This window comes from Aspergillus campestris (assembly GCF_002847485.1).
Source record: "Aspergillus campestris IBT 28561 chromosome Unknown P168scaffold_2, whole genome shotgun sequence".
Taxonomy (NCBI): domain Eukaryota; kingdom Fungi; phylum Ascomycota; class Eurotiomycetes; order Eurotiales; family Aspergillaceae; genus Aspergillus; species Aspergillus campestris.
Genome location: NW_020194337.1, coordinates 1,267,720 through 1,290,602, shown reverse-complemented (window position 1 = coordinate 1,290,602; position 22,883 = coordinate 1,267,720). Strand labels below are relative to the sequence as shown.

General features: G+C 49.9%; 8 protein-coding genes across 8 annotated transcripts; 3 read left to right on the top strand and 5 right to left on the bottom strand.

Annotated features, from left to right (window-relative positions):
- The first annotated feature begins 387 nt into the window (after window positions 1-387).
- P168DRAFT_324767 (uncharacterized protein) lies at window positions 388-1,600 on the top strand. Its single transcript, XM_024840892.1, has 4 exons — window positions 388-760; window positions 904-1,029; window positions 1,130-1,249; window positions 1,356-1,600. The coding sequence occupies exons 1-4, from the start codon at window positions 539-541 to the stop codon at window positions 1,476-1,478; spliced, it is 591 nt and encodes a 196-aa protein (XP_024695935.1). The 5' UTR covers window positions 388-538; the 3' UTR covers window positions 1,479-1,600.
- Window positions 1,601-1,772: 172 nt separating this feature from the next.
- Window positions 1,773-3,117, bottom strand: P168DRAFT_338316 (uncharacterized protein; the record flags this gene model as incomplete). Its single annotated transcript, XM_024841761.1, has 4 exons — window positions 1,773-1,820; window positions 1,904-1,971; window positions 2,220-2,260; window positions 2,462-3,117. 4 exons carry the CDS (start codon window positions 3,115-3,117, stop codon window positions 1,773-1,775), a joined length of 813 nt encoding a protein of 270 aa, XP_024695934.1.
- Window positions 3,118-12,176: 9,059 nt separating this feature from the next.
- On the bottom strand, window positions 12,177-13,851 carry P168DRAFT_324766 (1-aminocyclopropane-1-carboxylate synthase; the record flags this gene model as incomplete). Its single annotated transcript, XM_024840891.1, has 7 exons — window positions 12,177-12,430; window positions 12,486-12,653; window positions 12,704-12,783; window positions 12,841-13,046; window positions 13,103-13,505; window positions 13,571-13,612; window positions 13,726-13,851. The coding sequence occupies 7 exons, from the start codon at window positions 13,849-13,851 to the stop codon at window positions 12,220-12,222; spliced, it is 1,236 nt and encodes a 411-aa protein (XP_024695933.1). The 3' UTR covers window positions 12,177-12,219.
- Window positions 13,852-14,115: 264 nt separating this feature from the next.
- Window positions 14,116-16,324, bottom strand: P168DRAFT_264320 (uncharacterized protein). Its single transcript, XM_024834854.1, has 2 exons — window positions 15,843-16,324; window positions 14,116-15,785 (listed from the first exon to the last, which is right to left on the bottom strand). The coding sequence occupies exons 1-2, from the start codon at window positions 16,306-16,308 to the stop codon at window positions 14,272-14,274; spliced, it is 1,980 nt and encodes a 659-aa protein (XP_024695932.1). The 5' UTR covers window positions 16,309-16,324; the 3' UTR covers window positions 14,116-14,271.
- A 176-nt stretch (window positions 16,325-16,500) lies between these two features.
- On the bottom strand, window positions 16,501-17,706 carry P168DRAFT_287831 (telomere maintenance SDE2 family protein). Its single transcript, XM_024836658.1, has one exon. It carries the CDS (start codon window positions 17,571-17,573, stop codon window positions 16,653-16,655), a length of 921 nt encoding a protein of 306 aa, XP_024695931.1. The 5' UTR covers window positions 17,574-17,706; the 3' UTR covers window positions 16,501-16,652.
- A 193-nt stretch (window positions 17,707-17,899) lies between these two features.
- P168DRAFT_93872 (40S ribosomal protein eS10) lies at window positions 17,900-18,907 on the top strand. The gene is made up of 4 exons (XM_024842225.1): window positions 17,900-17,990; window positions 18,062-18,111; window positions 18,197-18,357; window positions 18,431-18,907. Coding segments are annotated over exons 1-4 (468 nt in total). The 5' UTR covers window positions 17,900-17,988; the 3' UTR covers window positions 18,686-18,907.
- Window positions 18,908-18,979: 72 nt separating this feature from the next.
- On the bottom strand, window positions 18,980-20,554 carry P168DRAFT_324762 (M20 family metallo-hydrolase; the record flags this gene model as incomplete). Its single annotated transcript, XM_024840890.1, has 3 exons — window positions 18,980-19,930; window positions 19,983-20,297; window positions 20,439-20,554. The coding sequence occupies 3 exons, from the start codon at window positions 20,552-20,554 to the stop codon at window positions 18,988-18,990; spliced, it is 1,374 nt and encodes a 457-aa protein (XP_024695929.1). The 3' UTR covers window positions 18,980-18,987.
- Window positions 20,555-21,671: 1,117 nt separating this feature from the next.
- P168DRAFT_324761 (HIT family protein) lies at window positions 21,672-22,858 on the top strand (the record flags this gene model as incomplete). The annotated part of the gene is made up of 6 exons (XM_024840889.1): window positions 21,672-21,705; window positions 21,814-21,896; window positions 22,085-22,153; window positions 22,367-22,459; window positions 22,545-22,559; window positions 22,632-22,858. 6 exons carry the CDS (start codon window positions 21,672-21,674, stop codon window positions 22,737-22,739), a joined length of 402 nt encoding a protein of 133 aa, XP_024695928.1. The 3' UTR covers window positions 22,740-22,858.
- Between the last annotated feature and the right edge of the window lie 25 nt (window positions 22,859-22,883).

Below are 22,883 nucleotides of genomic sequence, written 5' to 3'. Positions count from 1 at the left end.
TCTGACACATACCCCATCCAATCGACCCACAAAAGACACACCAATCTGACAGGCCCCATGTTATGTACGTTCATGTGGGGTTGGTTCTATTTGACACCTGCATATGTATGTGACACCCTATCTATCATCCGTGGCTTGCATGACATGATGCATGCATGCATTTTGATCTGTATCTGTATCTGTATCCGACAGACGGGTAAAACCCTTATACAGGTTACAGTTGCATGTCATAGTGCCTTATGAGGTGGATATGTCTAGTATTATCCCTTGCTTGGCTGACACTATTTATCTGGCTCTGACTGAATGGATCTTTATAAGATGGATGTCTCCAACCTGTTCGTGGACTCTTTTACTTACTCGCTCGCTGACCCATTCCTTCATTTGGCTCTTCGGTCGTTCGTTCATTCATCCAGTCATTCATTCCCTCAATACCAACTACAATCCACTCATTCAAATACACATAGCCAACCAACCAACTCTACCCTCCTTAACCATTTCCTATCAACCTATTTACTTAACATATTATATCTAAACCACAATGCGATTCCCCCTCAACACCATCCTCGCCCTCACAGCAACCCTCGCCCCAGCCGTCCTCGCCAGCCCTCACAATCCACACGGCAGCCATGGCCACAGCCACGGCGGCAACTACTGCAGCCAGCCCATCAACGAGAACCTGATGCAGTTGACAGGGGAGGCAAACGATAATGCCCATTTTTGCAGAAGTTTGTCGAATGGGTTGTTGTCGAATGATGTCGATGTATGTATCTTTCTTCTTTTCTCATATATCTGTGTTTTTGGATTGAGGAGGGAGGGGGGAATGGGGAGAGAGAGAGAGAGAGAGAGAGAGAGAGAGAGAGATGAACAGGATAAGATGAGAGATGATACTAATGATAAATCTAGGGCCTCAAATCCCGCCAGGACCAACTGAGAGACGATATCTTCGGCGCGTACTCCACTCTCCGGGGGAGTAGTTGCACGGATATCTACCCCGGGGCTCAGCGTGATCTGTGTCGGAGCTTTGTGGAGGTAAGTCCTCGTTTCTCTTCCTTCTTCTGCTATATACTATCATACCATACCATCACAGAAAGCCCAATCTATCTAAACCAATTAACTGATCATGGTATAGTTCACCCACGCCGAAAAAGCCCTCCAGTACGCCCTGCGCGCCAAAACCGACGACCTCGAGAGCGACGCCGCCTACGAGGATATGATTCGCTGTGAGGCGGAGACGCAGGAGAACTATTACGTGAGTATCTTTCTTTCTTTATTTCTCTTTATCGTTTTTTATAAAAGAAAAAACAGGCAAAATAAGAGAAGATGAAGAATAAAAAGAGAAACTAATACGAAAATAGCACCTCGCCGATCTCCTCATCGAACTGAACCCCGTCTGCTGCGATGAGATCAAAGATGCCACGCGCGAGATGAACTGGGCTTTTGCGGGGACTCAGTCCAAGTATACCAGTAGCTCGCATTAGGGTGTTACCTTTTATCTGTCAGCCTGACCTAGTTAGCTTTTAGCTAGTCGGTGTATAAAGGGGTTGGACTCCGGTGGAGTAGAATAGTGGATTGTTATATAGTCAAAACTGCAGCCATGCTTAGTCTGTGTGGGCTGGAGTGAGACAGTGGGGACAGAATAATACCATTGTTGGTAATTCTTGGAAGAGTGCATTTATACATTAATTGTGATACATGATAAAGCATAGATATTGTGTACCCTCATGTTTAAAAAGGATAGTGTGACATATTAGGCTTCGTGAGTAACCTTATATTTAGTGCGACGAATGCCCGGGTAATAATGCAGTACCAATAGTACTGTTCTATGCACGAATTATAAGCAAGGATTCATTCATGGCTCCATCGTGAGACAGAACGTGTCAATGTTAAAGTACGGTAGACTAACCTCGGTTGATCCCGAGCCCCACATAACAGTACCACAGTCACGATTGGTTCGGGAGTGGAACTGTCTACCTAGTTTATACAGTACTACAGTTTATCAGTCTATCGTATTCCAGAGCGTTGGCGTGGACATGAGTTAATATAGTATAAACTGACTAACACTTTTTCTTATAAACATGCAGTGCTGGGGAATCAGGGGAATATGCTGGTTTTTATAAGACTTGGAATGGGAGAACCGTGGATATAAGCAAAAAAGGCAGCAAATGAAAGATCAGATCAAACAAAGTTAAGAAAAAGAAAAAGAAAAGAAAAACTTGTACCACATAGCTCGCCCTCTTCCATTATAAGCGCAGAACTTTCACTATAGCCGTCATAGTCAAAAGTCCTAGGTACCTAGGTCATGGATGTGCTCGTGCCTCGTGTCCGTTGAAACTAACGCTCCCACTCACGCGTGATATCAGCGATGCCGCCGGATATGAGTCCTCAGATTATCAGATCGATTGAAGGTCTTAGTGCATATATTGCACATAAAGGATCTGGGAGAAGAATGTATGGTTCTGACGTGACGTTTAAGGTCCCCTTTGCGGGCGAACGGTCTTCGGTTAGTACAGCTAGGCCATGTGCATCGGAGATTGAGTGGCTGCGGGCTGTTGCTGCATCAAAGTCAGCATAGACTGCCAGGTGAAGAAAGTTCCCGGCGGGGAGGGAGCAAGACCTGTCATCATGAGAGGGTGGATTGCCGCTCTCGGAGCGAACTGGGTCAGTGACGGGCTGACGAGAGTGCTGAGGTACATTCCGAGCGCCAGCCGGTGTCTCAGTAGGGCCGTTTGGTAATAATGTCGGATGACTTATGCCCCCTGGGTTGTGTGACCTCATGTTGACGTCCGAGTTCAACGGCATGTAGTGCTGTTGTTGCTGGGTTCTAAGAGGGGTGGCGGTCAAAGGACCACCAAGGGGACCCATGGTGGCCTCCCCAAAGTAAGGCATCATGGGCATTTGGCGATCGAAGCCGATCGGTGCCAGTGATAAGGTCGGTTGAGCAGTCGTGCTGCTGGACCAGGCGGAAGCGCCATAGTTCTGGCTCGACAAACCGGGATGATGGTGGCTGCTATCATGGTTGCTGGGAGGTTCGACAAAGCCGGTCCTATTCGGTGTGGTATTCAGAATACAGTTGGGGGAGCGACCGCAATCGGCGACAACACCGGGTTCGTTGGACATGACTGATTGTTCCAAGGCGGGAATTGAAATCTAAGCAAGCGGTCGATGTACTTGACCAACAGCACTTGAAATATTGACTTGTCGTAGAAAAGAGAAATATGAAAAGGAGAGAACTGCTGATGGGTGGAAGGAAGAGGTCGGGGAGGGGGGGGGGGATCTGGGGTCCTTTAAGAAGACCATTTTTGATCAGTTGTCGATGGTTGAGGCAGGCCGCGAACAAAATAACATAATACCATGAACGCCCAGCATATAATACAGGCATTCCAGATAAACCCCCCAAAGGATGGGAGGAGAGATGGAGGGAAAATCAAAAGGATCAATCGAAACATAAGATTAAAGGCGAATCGAGGCCGCAAAAGAAGGCAAAGTTACAAGAGCGAGTAGGGCCGGGGATGCCGGGGGTTGATCTTGATCCATCATTCGAGTATGAACGGTCATCTGCATTGGGAGGAAAAGGAGGTGGGCTTAGGCCATGTGGTGCGATTGGTGGAGACAGACCGTGTGAGCTTTGGTGGAAAGGGCAAGAGTCGAACTATGTTCCAATTGAGAAGAATATACATGTAGAATCATATTATCATGATAATCTAAATGGGATATTGTAATCCTAGTGACAATAGAGGAATGAAATCGAAACAAACCCACAAGTCTACTGCCAGTACCTAACATGACATCGTATCTAAGAGGCTGGCCAGAGGTCATGGAGGCAGTGTCAAACTCTGATGGCCCTAAGTCTTCACAGGATAAGCAAGAAGGTATAACGAAGAGAAGTAGGCCGAGTACTTCGTAGGTGGCCAGCCAGAAAGAGGCAGGGACGATAGAGGTCTGGGGGATTAAAAATGCAGATCACGAGCAAACTAATAATGAGAATTGAAAAAAAGAATGAAAAAAACTCAAATACGTAAAAACATAAAAATAAAAATGAATCAATGAATACATAAAATCAAATAAAGAAAGAAAGGAACGACGTTGTTATCTCTAATGATGGATAGTCTATCCGTACTGCAGTAGGAGACAGTTCCGGACCAATTCGCATTTCCGAGGATTCATTGAAAATAAAATAGTACCAGAATGAAAGGAAATACAATAATGACGAGATTGGTAAATAAAAAAATAAATGAATCACGATTGTTCTAAGAGCAGAGGCTCTGCGTACTAACCCTATCTGGGGTTCATCCACATTAGTTGGAGGCTATTCTGACCTACCTACCACTACGGTGTACTCGTTCCCAGTCACCGACCAAGATCGCGAAAGTGAGATTTGTACAAACGGTGAATGTCGTGGACTGTAAGCTATTGAACACGGAATACACTCCTAGAAACGAGCCCCAGTCCTAGAAGAGCCATGGGGTGGCATGCCAATTAGCACGTTGACGTTGAAAACCTTCCACTCTGAGACTAGTACTATCGTGGTGGGAAATGAAGATGAACATGTGTGGCAATGATCAGCAAGATTTATATACACTCTTCGAAAGGAAAAAAAAAAAAAAAAAAAAAAAAAAAAATCGAATCTCGCAGCTGCCTAGATTCAACGGTTGGGACATGAGATATTCAAGCTCACTTCGTTTTAGATCCGATCGTCGCACATTTGGGGGGCTGAGAATGCGGCACGGGCTTGCTCGCACTCGGATTTTTCCTGCTCTCTCTTGGTGTGGCGGGGGAGAGGCTGCATAAAAATAAGGTACTTCAGGTATTTTAGATCGGAGATTCCAACCTCACCCGGTAAAAACGGATACTACCTCCATCAGGAAATCCTTTGATCAGGAAATCCTTTGACCTGAGCAAGGCTTCATCTGTCTGGAAGTAGTCATCCCGGAGATCCGTCCACGGCCATACACGTCGCGGGCATGGACAGGGGGTACCTTATCTCTACCTACCTACCCAGGTACCTCCTCTGACGGTCTGTTTTGATGGGGTAACATATTGGGGATAATAAATAAGTGGACCTGAGCCCCGTCCGCTCTGAGCCAATAATCAAGGATCGATCGTGCCTTGGGCTAAGTCGTCGACTCCAGTCCGATGAATCCTTCCAACCATTCTTTCCCTGTAGTTGTTCCTAGAAAAGGTTAATTATGGATGATTTTTTACTTTTCCCCCTTTTCTTTCATGCAGGGGCAATGTTCGCTTAATTTAAACAAAGTCAAAAAAAAAAAAAAAAAAAAAAAAAAAAGAAAAAGACCCTTATCCATTCTATCCCATTCTCTTCCAATCCTTCCTTCCCTTCCCTGCTGGTCAGCTGGATAGTAGATACGTAAGGAATACAAGGATCTCCAATATCCAGACCCGCTTATTGGTTTTTTTGCCTTGAAACGAAGCGTATCACGACATCCGATCAAGCCCCCCCACGCGGATCGTGGATTTGCATATCCTGTCAATCTGACGATCCTCACTAAGGGCGCGCGGCAAGATGGGCATCTGCTCCGGTCGAAACTGGAATCAGTCTCGGTTTTAGTGCTTGTGTGGTTTAGGATCGTTGTTTGGATCTAGATTCCTTCTCCCTGCCTTTCTCTGTCTTTTCTCTTTCTTTTTTTCGACATCCTTGTTACTCCAGCCGGGGTTGGGGTGTGTACATTGCTATGGAAGGTACTACAACCTACCTATCAAGTGACTCCGTATGGGCATACCAGCGCATATAAGTCGACATGATTGGCTTGCCTCTCCAGCACGTGACCCACGGCTGCCATTTTCCGGCAGCTAAGGTTAGATACCTGAATCAAGCAATTCAACCAACGCGTCATATTATTATATCTCATCTCTTTTATCTACGTATTCCATCCCGCTTGTTAGGAGCTATTGCTATTATATATATGCCGTGTGATCATATAACAGGAGATACTTATTTGACGGAACTACAGACCAAGACTGAAAGGGAAAATAAAATAGATAAAATGAAGTGAAATGGAATGAAATGGAATAGAATGGAATGGAATGAAATGGAATAGAATGAAATGTAATGAATTGGAATCAAGTGGAATGAAACATAACATAATAAAGTTAGAGTTCAAAAAAAGACAAAAAAAAAAAAAGAAAAGAAAGGCAGAAAGAAGAAAAATCAATTACTATGTCCCCAGGGCAATTTTTACCCACTTCAGCAAGAGGACCAGAAGTTGCCAGCCCAACAGACAAGATAGGCTGGCGGAAGTTAGGATCACCGCGCAGCTTATTAAACAAAGGAACACAGCACCGGTTTCTTTTCTTTTAGGCGTTTCATAGCAGTTCTGCTGCCGCAAGCCCCGGTATCGACCGGGGTCCGTGGTACTTTTGCCATCGCACTGTTGTGCCTTACAAACCGGGACTGATGGTACTGACCTGTATGTGCGGCTTAGCACGAAGGCTTAGAGTTTGGACAATGCTTTGTCCATGGAATGGGATCCCGAGGGGGGCTTGGAGTCGACCTTTACATAGTACTCTAGAGTAGTATTATTGGATAGCAAGGCCCCGCCAACTCGCCAATTGGTGTTTTTGACTACATGGTCAAGATCAAAAGATATGTTAACGCTAGGGAAACTTCCTAAAGTACTCACGTAGGGTCCCCCCTCCCCCCACATCTCCCCTGTCACCAACCGCGCGGCTATCCCGATCTCACCCCGGGGGGCTCAGCGACAGCTCACTGCTAGGGACACTCAACGTGCACTATGACGACTTTTTTCGCCTCGCTCATGTCCTTCGCCATACTCGGTCACGGCGATGCTTTCACAGCACCCGTCTGAATCTCGCTAAAACACTCGTATGAATCCCTGCAACGCACTCACAAAGAATCTTCTACAACACCCGTGGTGAGAACTATGGCTATAATTAGATGATTTTATGGGTAGCAATCAATCGAGTAATGGTATAGATTTCCATACAGTAACTATTTAGACAGGCTAAAGAAAAATAGAGCTAAGATAATTCTCAGATGGTGTTATTATATCAAACATTGAAGTATTTTTCACCAACGGACATCCATTAAGTCTTGCCTGGATGGAACAAAACATATGTATACATATATATGTACATGATAGACAACAGAAAAAAAGCAAAATCCTTTCTTGAGATTGTAGGAAAAATACCTAAACATAGTGATGCACTCATATTTCATTTATAGACAAACTACAAGGGATTCTTCTGAGCCAATCGGCTTTCCGGTTCCACGAACCCGCGGTTCCCGGTGTGATACAGACGTCTATACTAGGCACCTGTAGGTAAGTAGGTAGGTAGTACTAACCTTGTAGGTAGTAGGTAAAGAAGACCGGGCGGAACCTCGGTACCAGGCTCCACATCTTACCCGAATGGCTACAGCTATCATTGGCTCGGGGTGGATCTAGTTTCCGCCCGGCACGCGGGAACAGTGGGACGCAAAGATAACTTAAGGTACACCGCGTCTTTTAGTCTAATCTTTAAGTGTATAGGGGATTGGCAAAGGTGGCGTTGACAGGATCAAATTCACGTTCTATAGAATCGTACAGTGCTGGGATAGGTGCCTTAACATCCAATAATACTCCAGTGTACTTGCTACAACGTTCGACTTGAAGCCTCCGGCCCCCATTCCATGAACAAGAAATTGTCTAGAATTTAGGTCGACACTGGTGCTTTTTTTTCTTTCGCCCTACGTGTTGCGCGGTGGTCCCGTGTAGATGTAAAGAGTAAAGATGTTGGTTGAGTCGGCTGCTTTCGCCAGTCTACCTAGTCTGTTAGGCTGGCAACTTGCCCTTCTTCTTGAAGTGGGCAAAAACTGCTCCGGAGGTATAGTAACTAATTTCCTATCCTTCTTTCTTTCTTTTCTATGAAAAATCCGCAGTTGAAGAGTCAAGGGAACATTTTGTGATTGTTCTAGGTCTTTATCCACTTTCTAAAATTTTCTTGGTCACCTGTTGCCCCTGTTTTTGTGTCTCTACTGCTATGAACATGTACTTCTTCTCTGGTTCTAGACTCCCATATCCTATTTAGTTAGTCACTGCCATGGTTTCGTCGGCCTAAATTGTTCATGCCTTTTTATAATCTATGTAATTCTACTTTGGCTACGCCCTGCTCTCGTTGTCTCCACTTTCAATTCTCTTGATAGTCCTGGATAATGGTTAGAGATATAGTTAGGTAGCCACATCATATCTGGTCGAGAAAATGGTATTTCCAAGACTAGAGAAAAAAGTCTTCATCCCTAGTCATTGATTTCAAGAGACTTATCTGGGAGCGTTTTGGCGCAAACCTACTACAGTGTGGTCAGAAAAATGGGAACAAAGTCCTCACTACTGAGTGTGGGGCTGTGGGTGATCATTTAAATTGATTGCGTACCTTGACGCCATTGCTTATTACTAATAGCTTGGATACCAGCCAGATTCCTTCTAGTAAATGGCGAAAATCATGATGTGACAGAAATATCGTTTCGGCCCTGTCCTTTGTTATTTAGGAAAGGTATAGTTAGTTCCATTCCTGTATATATTACACGATTTGCTGGGACTAAATTTATCTTACCTTACCTCCCTCAGGCTCCGGGCCACTAAACCGTATTCCCTAAAGAAGTTAGATCCGCCACTTTCGGAAAGGTGGCTGGATCCCAGCCTGTTCAAATATACAAAGCTTCCTCCTCTCCGGCTACTTTCAGTCCTCAGATCATTCTACCCCTCTTTCGTCTTCGTTTCATCGAGACGAAACTCCTGGATTTTGAATGATCTGACGCGTCGTATCATTATACTCGAATTGTGCAAACCAACCGGTGCCTATTCACAGTCGTAGAATGTTGATGGAGATCCAAAGCTCGTGATTATGTCGTCCCGTACAAATGTATATCAATTCCCTTTTAGCGTCGCCAATTGGGATGACTAGTTGACATTCTTTCAGAGCTCAGCAGAATATGACCCTGTCATGCCAAACGTTGAGCAGGTCACACGAGTCCTGCGCCGAAGCGAAAGAATATGGTATAGCGCTGTCCCAGACACAATAGAGCGAAATGTATTACCTGGTGCCTGCCGTGAACCTACGGCGATTCTAAAAAATGCACCGGCGATACCAGAGGGCTCACTTTTAGGTCAACATGGGCGGTTGAAGAAGGTTGTTGCCGACAATCAACTTACTGCATTGGGCTTCTCCAACTGGGCTATAACTGGATGCCGGCAGTGTGGGCTAGGCGGAACATTAAAAGATACCGAATGCTGCCCTATAATCCTCGGCATCAGAAAGGCTACCTCTTTCAAAGCTCAGACCCATAAGGACTGGCCTAGGAGAAGAACCATCACAGCTATTGCACTAGCTGTGTCTTATATCTTCTCCAAGCGACTGGTCGAATTACAGGGCCAAGGTGATGGCATCTCTCTTCGCCCCGGTCATCTCTATTATACAAACAATGTTGCTGCAGTGTCCCAAGCAGAAACGCCGCAATCTGCTACTTCTTGCACTAGCATATTTGTCGGCGAGGTTGAGGACGACGCTTGCAGGTGGTGGCAAGCTTTATTAGCAACGGGACAAGGCTGGAAAGCCGAGATTGCCGTTGACAGCGAAGGGAGCTTTCTGGCGCCTTGGGCTGTCCAGCTCGAAGATAATTTCACTTGCCTGGTTAGGTCAAGCCGAAAATCTTCCGAACAACACCGTTCTTCGCCGCCGTCTTCCATTCGCGCCATAGAATTTCTCCGCGACTTCTGTGTCCTTCACGATGCGCAGTCTGAGATGCCTATCGCCATGTCAATCGCGTTTATGCTACCTGCCAGTAACATTCATGGACTTCCAGTCAACCTTCAATGGCAACTAATCGACAACTCTCGGTTCCAATCGTCAGAAAACAACATCAACAAGTTACAATCATTCTGGGACAATATTGCACGTTATCTTTCTATATGCTGCCACCCTCGGGGAATGATTTCGAACCTCTGCGGGGGCTTTTGGGAGCCAGAAATCCCTTGCAACATGGTCCATGCCTGGCTGTATCCTCCTTGCAGACAGCTACCCGATATTCCAGGTATCTCTGGTTCAGCACATCTCTATCACGAGGCCTTGCTTAGAGTGTATGTGGCCCGTCGGCCAAACATGGGGTTTCTGTTCCTTGGCGCCTGTTTAACAGGGACTATCCCGCTTGTACTGCACTTTGTTAGAAGCGGGCTTCCTGTGCTAGATTTGGACGCAGCCGCCTGGGTGGGTTGTGAGCAGTCTTTCATTTAAAACGTTGGACCGCAAGTACCCGCTTCACCAGACTCTATGTTACGGTCAGATATCTGGCGGCTACTCTACATTACCGGCGAATATCCAAGTCCTCCTCTTACCCCATGGGAACCCTTTGGTGAGATGGAGCTGCAGAATATATCGCTGCCAGTCAGCCTGCACAAGAAATGCGCCGACCACTATTTGAGCTATCGCTTGTGGTCGTGGAGACTCGCGGATGATTCTACACTGGAAGACAAGGGCTTACATATCAGCAATCCTCCAGCGTGCCCAAGGACTTACATCGGCGAACAACAGACGCGGTTTCCGTCCGAAGCACTCTCTATGCCGGATAGTGCGTCTGAGAACGCCACGAGGCTTATATTCCAGTGGGTGACCGTTAATGGAGATGGCTTTCCCCCCAGTGAACGTAATATTTACAACCATGAGTGGGTGAACGCCGGAGATGACTTCTCGGAATACTTCACTCCCGATGGTTCTGAGTCTGGGGACGACACAAGTCCCAAACCGTCTTCTCGCCAACTCACTGCAGATTGGCTCATGCGTTCATAGTTCACTTCCACCTGTAAAACCCGCCAGGCTCCGTTTTCTCGGGGCCTCCGCCCGGCTTGCATGATTAGCATTCCTGGCAGATGATATACCGTTGATGTGCCCGTGATTGACATGATTTCCACCTGTTCCGTTTTCCACATGATTGACATTTCCAATAACTGTGTTCATTATTGAAATGACCACAGGCTCTGCAGCTGCCTGGTCTTCCAGAGCTGTGCATCAATGTGGCTTTGCTTTTTTCCTTGTGCCAGCAACGCCTGTGGTTTCACACGACATGTGAGAGGACTTACAACGCACAGGACTGGATTTGTCTGACAGTCTCGTTGTTACAATCAATGTAATAGGAGATGGGACTTTTTCTTAGACAAATGTGCAGTTGCCTCCATCGTACTGATAGGGGGGCAAGGCCCATTAAGTATTTCGCCGGACGCAACGCTGCGGATACTATATACTATTTAGATAACATCCTTACTATTAAGCGGTTCCCTGTGAAGGAGCTGATAGGATGAAGTACTGGCAATTAGCGCCCAGGTCACATCGGGCGGGGAGAGGACCGTGCCGCCAATAAAGGACCATAGAGAATGGGGTCCCGGTGATCAAAGCGGTCAAGCAATATGCTCTGAGGTAGATAAGGTAGGTAGTATTCGTCCCAGCCGGCGACTGCAGCATTCCAGTGAAAAGTCCGACCACAGAAACTCGTGGCACGAGCGCTTAAAGGAGTAGCCCCACGAGATCTAACTACCAGTCTCTCAAGGCTCCAATGAAAGTTTAGTGCCTTTGTCGGGGCCTCTTTCTGACCCATTCCTCCCGTTCGAATTGAGCGAGTCGAAAGACAAAGCAACCGCAGAACAGAAGAGAGATCGAACAAAATCAACTTGTAAGCATGTCGTTATCATCTGGTGAAGCAGGAGGCCGGCTATGCGAAAATATGCAGTTGTAAAACAGCCGCCAACAAGTCAGGGGCGATCATGCAGGCACGTCGTCTATCTCAGCCTTACCAGTCATCCACCACTCTCAATATGATCCCGTTAGATAGGGGTGAGAATGCCCAAGGTAGGGTAACGCGCTGGCAGACAAAAAGTACGCCAGAGCAATACAGTAATTGGATTAATTGGATTATCACCATGAATGCTGATTCTATGACTGGTATATAGAGGCAGAAAGATCACTCTCAAATTCGGGAGATTACGGAGTAGTTCGCGGGGAAATAAGCGCCAGGCTATGATATGCTTACTAGCCTTCCCCATTAGTGAGTGGACTAGCCCGGGGAAGTCAGGCATGACCGGATGACGATACTAGTTGCCGCCAGGAAGGACTCCACTTCCCCGGCCTCTCACTGCGCGCAAAATACCAATCATCCTACGCCAACAGCAACCCGTCAGCTTGATTCGAAAACATTTCTCCCTTCGTCAAATACCATGTTACTCACCGCCACAGTCCCTCCCTCAGAACATCCTCATGGTGCGCGTGAACCAGCCGGAACCACCCCGGATGCTTATTATGTTCCTCACCCGGGTGGAGGAACACCCCAGCGTCGAGCAACTTCTGGGCCAGGGCAAACTCCCGCTCCTGATCCGAGCCCTTCCCCGTCGGAAGGTACGGTGACAGGTCGATGTAGACGAAGAACCCTGCGTTTCTGAGGCGTAGCGTCAGTGGAAGGGCGAGAAACGGGCAACGGGGCGGTGACTTACACTCCCTTGACGTAGTTGATACCCTCCTGGTTGAGCGTGGCGGTGACGATGGCGTACGTGGATGCTAGATGCTGCTGCGATTTTGCTGTGAATTGGGCGACGAAGTCTGTGTCTTCGAGGATGGCGGTGCCGATGGTTACTGCTGCTGCGGAGGGATTGTGGAGTCTCCTGTTGTTGTGGATTAGGTTGGGATTCTGAAGGGAGAAGGGGGTCCTAACATGACTGCCTTGCAAACCCGGTGGATGGCTTCGTTTCGAGTGACCAAGAAACCCAGGTGGAGGCCCCCCGAGGCAAAATCCTACAGATGCGCCAATGAGAACGGCTCTGCACACGGCTACTTTTTTGTAGAGCTTACTTTACTGAACCCATACAGTACATGCACCAAGTCAGGGTCAATCAGCGCCGGGATATCCAGCGCCAGCACCGACGTAAACGGCACGGCGGCAGGGTCCTCCGTCGGAAAGACACAAGACGCATAGATCTCATCGGCAATGACATGGAGCCGGTGTTTACTGCAGAACCGCAGCACAGCTTCCAGCGTCTCAGCCGGGTAGCACCGCCCTGAACCAGTCAGCAGTGCAGTCCCGAAGCAGTTAACCGACGGAGATCCGACTCACCGACAGGATTGTGCGGATTGACAAGCACGATCGCCCGGACAGTCACGCCTCGCTGCTGCGCTTCATGAAGAGCGGCCTCGTACCGGTCCACGACAGCAGGCGTAAACGCCTCTTCGGGGCCCGAGTCTGCATACACGATCTGCACGCCTGCCTCGATGCCGTAGTCGAGCTCGAACCGGCCGTAGACCGGCCTGCTCACCAGGATCCCGTCCGAGGGCTCGGCCAGCGCGAATCCGAGGACTCCACTCAGGGCTGTGGCGCTGCAGGCGACGATGACGTCTTCGGGCTCAATATGTGCCTTGGGGGCGAGGATGCGGTTCAGGTGCGCTGCGAGTGCCCTTGGGAGACGGCTAGCCCATGTAGAGTTGGAGCGGTAGCCGATGGAGTCTTCTGTGAAGACGACCTAGATGATTTGGTCATTTAGATATGGGAGACTCTTTCGTAGTAAATGCAGTCGGTGTGGTGGACCTTGTTGTTGATGAAGTTTACCATGTCGGCACGGAGGGGTAGCTGGGACGTGTTAGTATTATTTTTTCTTGTTTACTCCCATGCTTTGTCTTTCCTCTGGATATAGAGCGAAATTATAAGAAAATAGCTGAACTTTGCCATAGTTCTAGACATACATGCTCGGCCATCCCAAACGATATAAGTCCCGCGGGGTTAGACGCAGCATCATAAGTATGAGTTGGCGCATACCGCCACGCAAGGTCAAGTTGAGCTGCGCTGCGAGCGCCGCGAGAAGAGAGCATATTGAATTGAGCGAGTTTAATCAATTCCTTGGACAAATGAATATTTTGATATATAGTCGAGAGTATGGAAGAAACAAACAGAACAGAGGACGTGAGGATGGATGTAAGAAAGATGACTTGATAAGCGCGCGGTTTTCCCCACCGGAAGGTTGGTTGGCGAACTACTAATCATTTCATTCGAGGACCTTGGATGTCTGTAGATCTTCCGTCTCTTTCTTGACTCCAAGGTCGTTGTATCACGTCATAGTATGAGTAAAGTATTGTCTTCAATGGTATCATTGTAGTGCTAATATACAAGTTGCGGAGTCTAGATCTTTTTTAATTCCAACCAAGAAAAAAACACCAGTCGCTATGCTAATATTATACACGGGAAATCCCCCCATAGGATCAAGCATCATGCCTGAGCCGATTCAACGTCTTCTAAACTTTAGCGTCCGCAGACTGATGAGCCCGCTTCAGCTGTCCGACGTTCTGTCGCCGCCGGGCACCTATCTTGCGCTTGTCAGCAGCCTGCTTCTGCGCAATCAAATTCCAGCACTCAATCGGTGCCCGCGCCCCAATATGTCGCCCATAAGGGGTGAACACTTCCACTTGCGGCGTGGACTCCGAAGACTCGGCACCGTCCTTGTCGTTGCGCTTGGCACGGGTCTGCACAGTGATTTCAACCCAGCCGCACCCCTCGATGAGGATATCCGTCGAGAAGACGCGGTACGGGAGAGATGGCATACGCGTCCTTTTGTCCTCGATGGCCTTCGCCAGAGTCGTAGGGAGGTGGGACTTGGTCACGTCGTGTTTCAGATCGAACACTCCGGCGGAGGAGATGTTTTCGCCGATACCATCGTTCGCAATCACCGTCCCCGGGTATGCCCGCTGCTGGGCCTGCATCTCGATTGCCTTCTCGGTCTTGGTGATGTGGACCTCCATTGGGACGAAGCAAGCTGCCATGACGGTGTGCTCCGGGTTGGTAGATGTGATTCTCACGAGGCCTCCCCCGAGAAGTAACGATTGACCCGGTTTGACGCTGTGGCGCTCAGGCTTCTTGCGCTTCGTCATGATCAGGTCCCGCTTGTACTCGTCGCGGACGTGCTCTGCTAGCTCGCTTCGGTCCAAGCCCGGTAAATCGATCATTTCCCCTCGCCCGCGCCCGAATGGAATCCGGATCGGCGAGACTGTGGTTCCTGATAGAGATGACACAACGGGGAGAACAGGGAAGAGGTCCTCCCGAGGGACCGGTGGGAGAAGACCATCGGAATCAAGTGGATCTGGCGTATTGGGAATCCTCGAATCCATCCCACGGCGCTCGACCAGCTCGGCGATCTTTTCGAGGTTCTTCGAATCTTTCGGGAAGCAAGCCTCAATGAAGCTACTCTTCCCGACGTTGGCTTTCCCAATCACCCAGACACCACCACCGTGCTCCCTAATCTCATCCTTCACCTGCTTATTCCACCAGCCGCGCTGCGCGCTTATCATGTGCAGATTGCCCAGGCGGAAATCATCAGACGGTATATCCAGAATCTCGCGAATCATCGTGCGCATGTACTGCATTTTCGAGTCCACCTGCTCCTTGGTGGCACCCAACAGATCTGACCGCGTTATGACAAAGCTGATAGTCGGGAGCAGTTTCCCTCGTTTGTATTTATAGCTAGCCGCTCGCCGATTCTGCGACCGCTGGTCCTTAACGCCGAGCACTTCGTGTATGTTGTCGACCAGGGACATGGGAAAATCAGCGGCGTCAACGACGTGGTACACGCGGTTGTGTTTGTGGGGTGACTCGTCGAGGAAATCCCGGAGCGTCTCGAGAGAAGGAGACACAGCAGGGACAGCTTTATTGTGGTGAACGAGGTCGTGGCATCTGTCGCAGATATGTACCGTGGGTCTTGATTTCTCGAGATACCGATTCGCCGTAGCCGTCGCCTCTTCGAGTAGAGCCTTGTCTATATGTAACGAATTAGCATTTGGTCAGCGCGCAATGGTAACAACAACAAACTTACTTCGAGGATCGGGCTTCGGTGTATCCCTCTGATCGCGAACAATCCTCTGAATCGTATCCGCCGCCCTCTCCCCATCAGCCTTCAGTGTTGTCGCGTCTTCTCCGTCCGGCGTGGCCTCGGCCTCCGACAGAGGTTTTCGCGTCTGCTTCCCCTTCCCCAATCGACCATAGTATCCAGGCTCATTCGGTTCGACGATTTGCGAGTAGGCACCGCATCCTGGACAGCACACCGGCAGCAATTCTTCAATGCTCGTCACCGGGTTCTCATGCGCGGTGGCAGCCGTAGACAAAACGCGGTGCGGAATTCTGCTGGTTCGGCTCGGGAAGTTGATCGAGCGCAACACTGGCGCCGACGGCAGAATTTGCTGCCACGGTTTGGCGAGCGCTCGCGAATGGTACAGACATCGCGGTCGAGCCTGCTTTAATCTAGGGACTCTTGGGAGTACGCGCCCAAGCGACGACAACATGACTGCAAATTTTTGCGGATGGTTGAAGAGGAACGGAGCTCCGGGCGGAGAATGCGGCCGATAGCGTTGATAAGCGGGTTTTGGTGGCGAACTACTCCATACCCATTAAGGTATTTTCAGTTCAAACTGCTAGAACCAAATACAAAGGTAACTACAAGTTCTATTCAGTTTACGAAGGATTTATTTGGTTTGCTTCAAAATATTGACATGTTATGCGAGATATATTAATTTTCGTAAAGTTGAAGAAGAGGAAAAAAATAAATACATGAACGCTCCAAACCCAAATTTTAACAATGCAGTACAAGGATATAGCAATTTAGTCGACAGATTGAACGCTTTTCCGATCAAGCCTTTGCCTTTCCTTTGCCCTTAGGATCAGCTTCGTCCTCCTCCTCTTCAGAGTCACTCATAAACTCGTCATCATCATCAAACCCAATGAACTTCCGCGGCGCCGCAGGTCCACGAGCAGGCTCCGACGGCCCCGCGTCCGCCATCCCTTTATCCTCATCGCTTTCTTCCTCAGAGCTGAGCGGACTGTCCTGACCACTGCCCTCACTGGCACTCGCGCTGGTGCTCGACCCACCAACAACAGCATCCCGGAGGTTATCCGTCCAAGCGCCGTCCTCCATAGCCTTCAGAACAGCCTCTCGCGCGCGCTCATTAACCTCCTCCCGATCCTCCATCCACTGACCATCGACCTTCCGCCGCTCGCCGCCATTCTTCAGCTCTTCCTGTCGCTTTTCGGACGCGTCCACAACAGCCTGCCAGCGACGCCGGCGCTCCTCCTTCTCCTTCTTATCCATCTCCGGCTTCACGGCGAGGTACTCGGCTAGCGCCTTCGCTTCGTTTACGGTGCGGATCCGACGCCCGTCGAGGTTGCGGCTGGATCCGTTGTCGTCGCCTTGGTTGCCCTTGCGCTTGCTTGACATGCGCCCGCCGGCTGCGCGGAGCTGCGAGCCGAAACCACCTTTTCCTCCACATGTGGGTACGGATAGGCGGAGGGGGAGGAGGTTTGATTGGGGGGTTGTTTCGCCATTGCTGGTGGGGAGATAGGAGAGGAGGCGCTCTGAGGAGGGGATGAGTTGCTTGTTGTTGGTTGTGGTAAGGATGAGGGACCGGAGTGGGATGGATGCCGGGATGTAGGATGAGATCTTCTCGGTGAGATCGATGAGTGTCGACGTCGGTGGGAGGGAGAATGAGACGGTTGAGGGGAGCGAGAGGCCAGGGAAAGACGAGAGGAGGATGTTGATGTTTTGGGACGTCATGGTTGCGGTGGCAGGTTCACCTGTTTCGATCGATATGGTCGGTTTTTTGAGTTTGCGCTATGAGGGTAGGTAAAGTTCCAGGTAAGGCCCTGTATGTTATGGTGATGTGGTTCGTAGAACAGATCTGGTGATGAGTTGAGATCAAGAGAGAGAGATGTGGAGGTTGGCGATAAGAGAATGACTAAGTGCAGCCACTCAGTGCCTCAGGCTGTAGTCCACGTGATGTAGCTTCAAGTCACATGATTTCAGATACAGATCAGGTTAGATCCACTTAGGGTCCAGCCCTAGCTAGCGCTTCCCAAAGAGGAATCAGCGCACTTTTCGGCTGGCGCTCCACTCCAGCACTTCTTATCTTCAACCACATCTCTTCGCGTTGTTAGAGCGATTCCCCGAAGAGCACCAGGAACTCGCAACAATGTGAGCATACCCCTCTAATCGCGGGCCAGAATGGCTCAATTCCTCGAATATGATCGCTGACTTTACGCCAGGCTTATCCCCAAGGACGACCGCAAGAAGATCCACGAGTACCTCTTCCGCGGTATGTCGCCGACGCCAGCCCCTACCTGAAATTTTGGATGGAATTCGACGGTGTGCGATCGGTTTCGCTGACTAGGAATGAATAGAGGGTGTGCTCGTGGCCAAGAAGGACTTCAACCAGCCCAAGCATGGCGACATTGACACCAAGAACCTCTACGTGATCAAGGCCTGCCAGTCCCTGACCTCGCGCGGTTACCTCAAGACCCAGTTCTCGTGGCAGTACTACTACTACACCCTCACCCCCGAGGTATGCTTTATCCTTTTCTACACCGAGATCGCTCGGAGAGTATCAGAATAAAGTCTGACTGAAATACTTGCAGGGTCTGGACTACCTGCGCGAGTGGCTGCACCTCCCCGCCGAGGTCGTCCCCGCCACCCACATCAAGCAGCAGCGCTCGCACGCTCCCCCCCGCGGCATGATGGGCGGTGAGGAGCGTGAGCGCCGTCCCCGCGCTCCCCGTGAGGGTGGCTACCGCCGCCGCGAGGAGGGTGGCAAGGAGGGCGGTGCCCCCGGCGAGTTCGCCCCCAGCTTCCGCGGTGGCTTCGGCCGTGGCCGTGGCGCTCCCCCTTCTTAAGTGGGGTTGCTCAGTTATGAGGGACTTCGATGGGTTGCTTGCAGGTTGCGGCTTGACTAGGCTTTGCTGAAAGAGTCGTTGTGGCTTGCTTGCTCGTCCGATCAAAAAAAATAAGAAAAATAGAATATGGGGATAATGTTTGTGCATTGGGGCTGTTCTTGATGGTTGATGGATTAGCTAGGTCAATGCCATGATTATTATGATCCACTACTTGGTTTATGCGTAGATGTTGTGTATCTACTTGTTAGGCAGTATGTCTTATGGGTAAGTCATCGTTAATTGACTATACGGTATATATCCCCTCACGCAGAGAACCTCTTCCTGTCATACCGGACGACCGCTTGCAAAATAATAGACGTCCCAGTAGCACAGTCCTCGGCAGAGCAAAACTCCTCCGGATGATGACTGAGCCCATCCTTACAAGGCACAAAGATCATACTAGTCGGGACCCTCTTCGAGGTAAACACGCTATCATGGCCCGCACCACTCATCATCTCACGCACAAGCGACTTCGGCTCCGACGAGCCCGCGTCCGCGACGACCGCCTCGGCCGACTGCTGCACGCAGTCGATACAGTCCGGGTGGAACTGCACCAGCGGCGAGTCGAAATCGAGCGTCCACTCCACGCGGCACGGCTTGCCGATGCCCCTGCCTTCTTCGGCGGCGATGGCGTCGAAGTCTTTCTTCAGCGCGGCTTCAACAACGGCGACTAACTCGTCTTTGGGCCCGCGGATGTCGAGCGTGAAGCTTACCTCACCGGGGACGGTGTTCACGCTGCCGGGCTTGGTCTCCACGATGCCGACGCTAGCGAGACAGCCGTGGGAGGAGGCGACTTCGCGCGCGCGCACCATCATCCGCGAGAAGGCGTAGAGTGCGTCGGCGCGGTGCTCGAAGGCTGTTGTTCCTGTGTGGGTGTCTCGCCCGATGACGTTCACGTGGTACCAGCGGTAGGCTTGCACTGCTGTGACGACGCCGGCGCGCTGGCCGGAGGAGACGAGGTGCGGGCCTTGTTCAATGTGTAGCTCGAAGTGGGCGGCCATGGGGGTCTCTTTGTAGGAGCACGGCGTGGTGCCGAGGTAATTTATCTTCTCCAGGGCGGACTTCATCGTCTCGGGCGCGGATGATGCGGTGGGGAGGGAGGCCACGGTGGGGACTTCTTTCAGGCTGTGGGCTTTCTCAAGAGGGATGTATTCTGCCCATACGCCGGAGGCGATCATGCTGATTGGGAAGCGGGCGCCTTCTTCGCTACATATTGTTAGTCTGAGGGGATCTCCCAATGTGAAGAGAAGAGGCTTACTTGGTCCAGTTGACCACGCCAACACCACCTTCGGTTTCCAGGCCCATCTCATCCAGCGCCTTGAGGGTTTCAATGCCGGACAAGACGCCCAGGATGCCGTCGTACCGGCCGCCTGTTGGCTGCGTGTCGAGATGGCTGCCGATGAAGGTCGCGGGAACGTCCTTTCTCCGTCCGGGACGGACAGCGAAGATGTTGCCCATCTGGTCTACTGTGACGGTGCATCCTAGGGCTTTTGTCGTCTCGATAAACCAGTCTCGCACTTTCTTGTCATCCTCGGACAGAGCCAGACGCTGCATCCCGGTGTCTGACGATCCACTGAGCAGTGTTAGTTATGGGGCCAGCGACATAGTATAAGAGAGTCTTGTATACAGAAACGACCCTCATTTATGACCACACAGGGTCATCTTCCACGAGGGACCACCACCATGCTAGGAAACAGATGAAATATATACTTACTCTCCCCAGCGGATCCCAGAACCCCACTGACAACTATGATGCAGGTCCTGTGCAAGCCGGTCCTTGTTAGCCCGCAGGGCAGAGACCTGGGTCTCGGACAACTCGGTGGTCAACATGTCTTGTTTGGAGGTAACTGAGAAATATCTATGTGATTTAACAAGGCGTTTTCCACAGGACAGTGCTGTTGGGCGCGAGGACAACCTGACTAGTGGAATAGCAGTGAATCTATGATATAGAGCAGACGACATTCTGTTTACGAGCGAGCTTACGAGCGAGCAGGAGGGGGTTAATAAATGGCTGGTCCGGTCGTTGGAGACGGGAGATAACGTGCAGACGATAAGATGAATCGAGTGGGGTTAATCCATGACTCCATAGCCACGGGATTCGGCAATTTGATCGAATGACAAACTAGGGGAATGTCAGGTTGAGGCTAGAAGGATGTTGATTTGGGTTGGCTGGATTGGCCTTGCTGTATCTCCAACTCGGATATTGGAGTAGTGGATGAAGCACTGGTTCTATATAGCACCGCTGTATAGGAAGTCCGATGCCATCAGAGTACAATTGACCTATATCTTCAAGGAATACATCACTTGAGGGACTCCATCAAAAGGAATATAACCGATGAGCCGTATCAGTATCCCCGGTGCGGAGTATTCGGAGGATGTAGCGGACTAAAGTCCGCGGACACTATGGAGTAAAGAGTTGGAGATAAGAGGGGTCAGGTGGTTTAATGACACACGGCCCTCCCTCTATTGACACGCACCCCAGCTGTCGTATTCCCTTCAAACTAGACAAAAAAGGCCCAAAAAAAGAAGTATCTGATAAGAAGATATTATAAAGTGAAAGAAAGAAAAAAAAAAATAGCAATAAAATCGACAACTGTGTCGATGGAGAGTTCCAAAGATTCAGGAGACGAGTGATGTGCGCGTACCACGGCCATCTCTGGTAAAAGGCAAGAAATGGGTTCTGAACTAGTACGTCGCACTCGTCACTTTTTGGGGGCCTATTGTGGTATTTAACCCTGCTCTGTTACTACAAAGGCTCCGGGTTCGAGTCCGGGCGGCACCGTTTTATTTTATTTCTTTCTTTTCCTTCGACCCGTTCCGCCCTCAACCGACAACCCCGCCCGCATTCAAGCTGCAAACGAACCTCCTCAGTTCATCCACTGTTACCTACATTAGCTTCCTACCTTACTATAATCATCTCCACCGTAACACGCCGTATCTGTCCATAATGGCTGCCTGTATCTTCTGCAGAATCATCAAGGGTAACCCTACACTGCACTTCCCTGGTCAAACTCCTTGTTTACACCGGAGATCTACCATCGACATGCGCAAACAAACAAAGAACGTCGCTAAATAGTCCCCCCCAACAGGTGAAATCCCCTCCTTCAAGCTCTTCGAGAGCGACAAGGTCTTTGCCTTCCTCGATATCCAGCCTCTGAGCCGTGGCCACGCGGTGAGTTTTGTCTTCTTCTTCTCTGTCGTTCGAGCCGTTTGTTATGACGCAACGCCCCGCATCACCCCGCGGCGTGTCTGCTTGATGGAACTATCCAACTCTTCCGTTTGCGCGCGTATAAATTTTTGATATCTTTCTGGAGCTGGTCGCTAACGATATGACGCGCCATGGTCAATATAAAAATATAGCTTGTGATCCCCAAGTTCCACGGCGCAAAGCTCACTGATATCCCCGATGAGGACCTGCAAGAGATCTTGGTACGTGGTGTTGAATATAGCTGCGGGTATCGATATACCTCCGCCTCGGAGGTGGAATACTGTCTATCTTTTATAAGGATGGACCGAATGCGAGGAGGACCTTGGGGAAGGGCACAGGCACCTGATTCGATTCGATTCCCCGCAGCTACACCCCCAACCTAACCCAACCCAGCATAACAAGCTCACAGTATTAACTTCTCACGAAAAATATAGCCCGTCGCGAAGAAAATCGCCAAAGCCACCGGCGCAGAGGACTACAACATCCTGCAGAACAACGGCCGTATCGCCCACCAGGTGGTCGACCATGTAAGCCTTTCCCTCTCTCCCTCCATTCCCCAAACCAACCCAAATCACAACCAAAACAAAACACAACGCTAACATAACGACTCAGGTCCACTTCCACATGGTACGTACTCATCAATTCCCAAATATAGTCCATCCCAAACCGCAACGCAACACAATACTAACATTAGGAAAGATCCCCAAGCCCAACGAGCCCGAGGGTCTCGGTATCGGATGGCCTTCTCAGGCGTCTGATATGGATAAGCTCAAGGCTTTGCATGAGGAGGTTAAGGCGAAGATGTAAAGTAGATACTATACTTACCGTCTTAGCTTAGTTAGGCAGTGTCTGGGTGAATGGAGGACTGGGGGTGTTTGTGCTGCTGCCCTATATATATATTTATCAATATTGGGGTTGATGTGGTTTTTCATGTGGCTGTAGTAGCTCCTG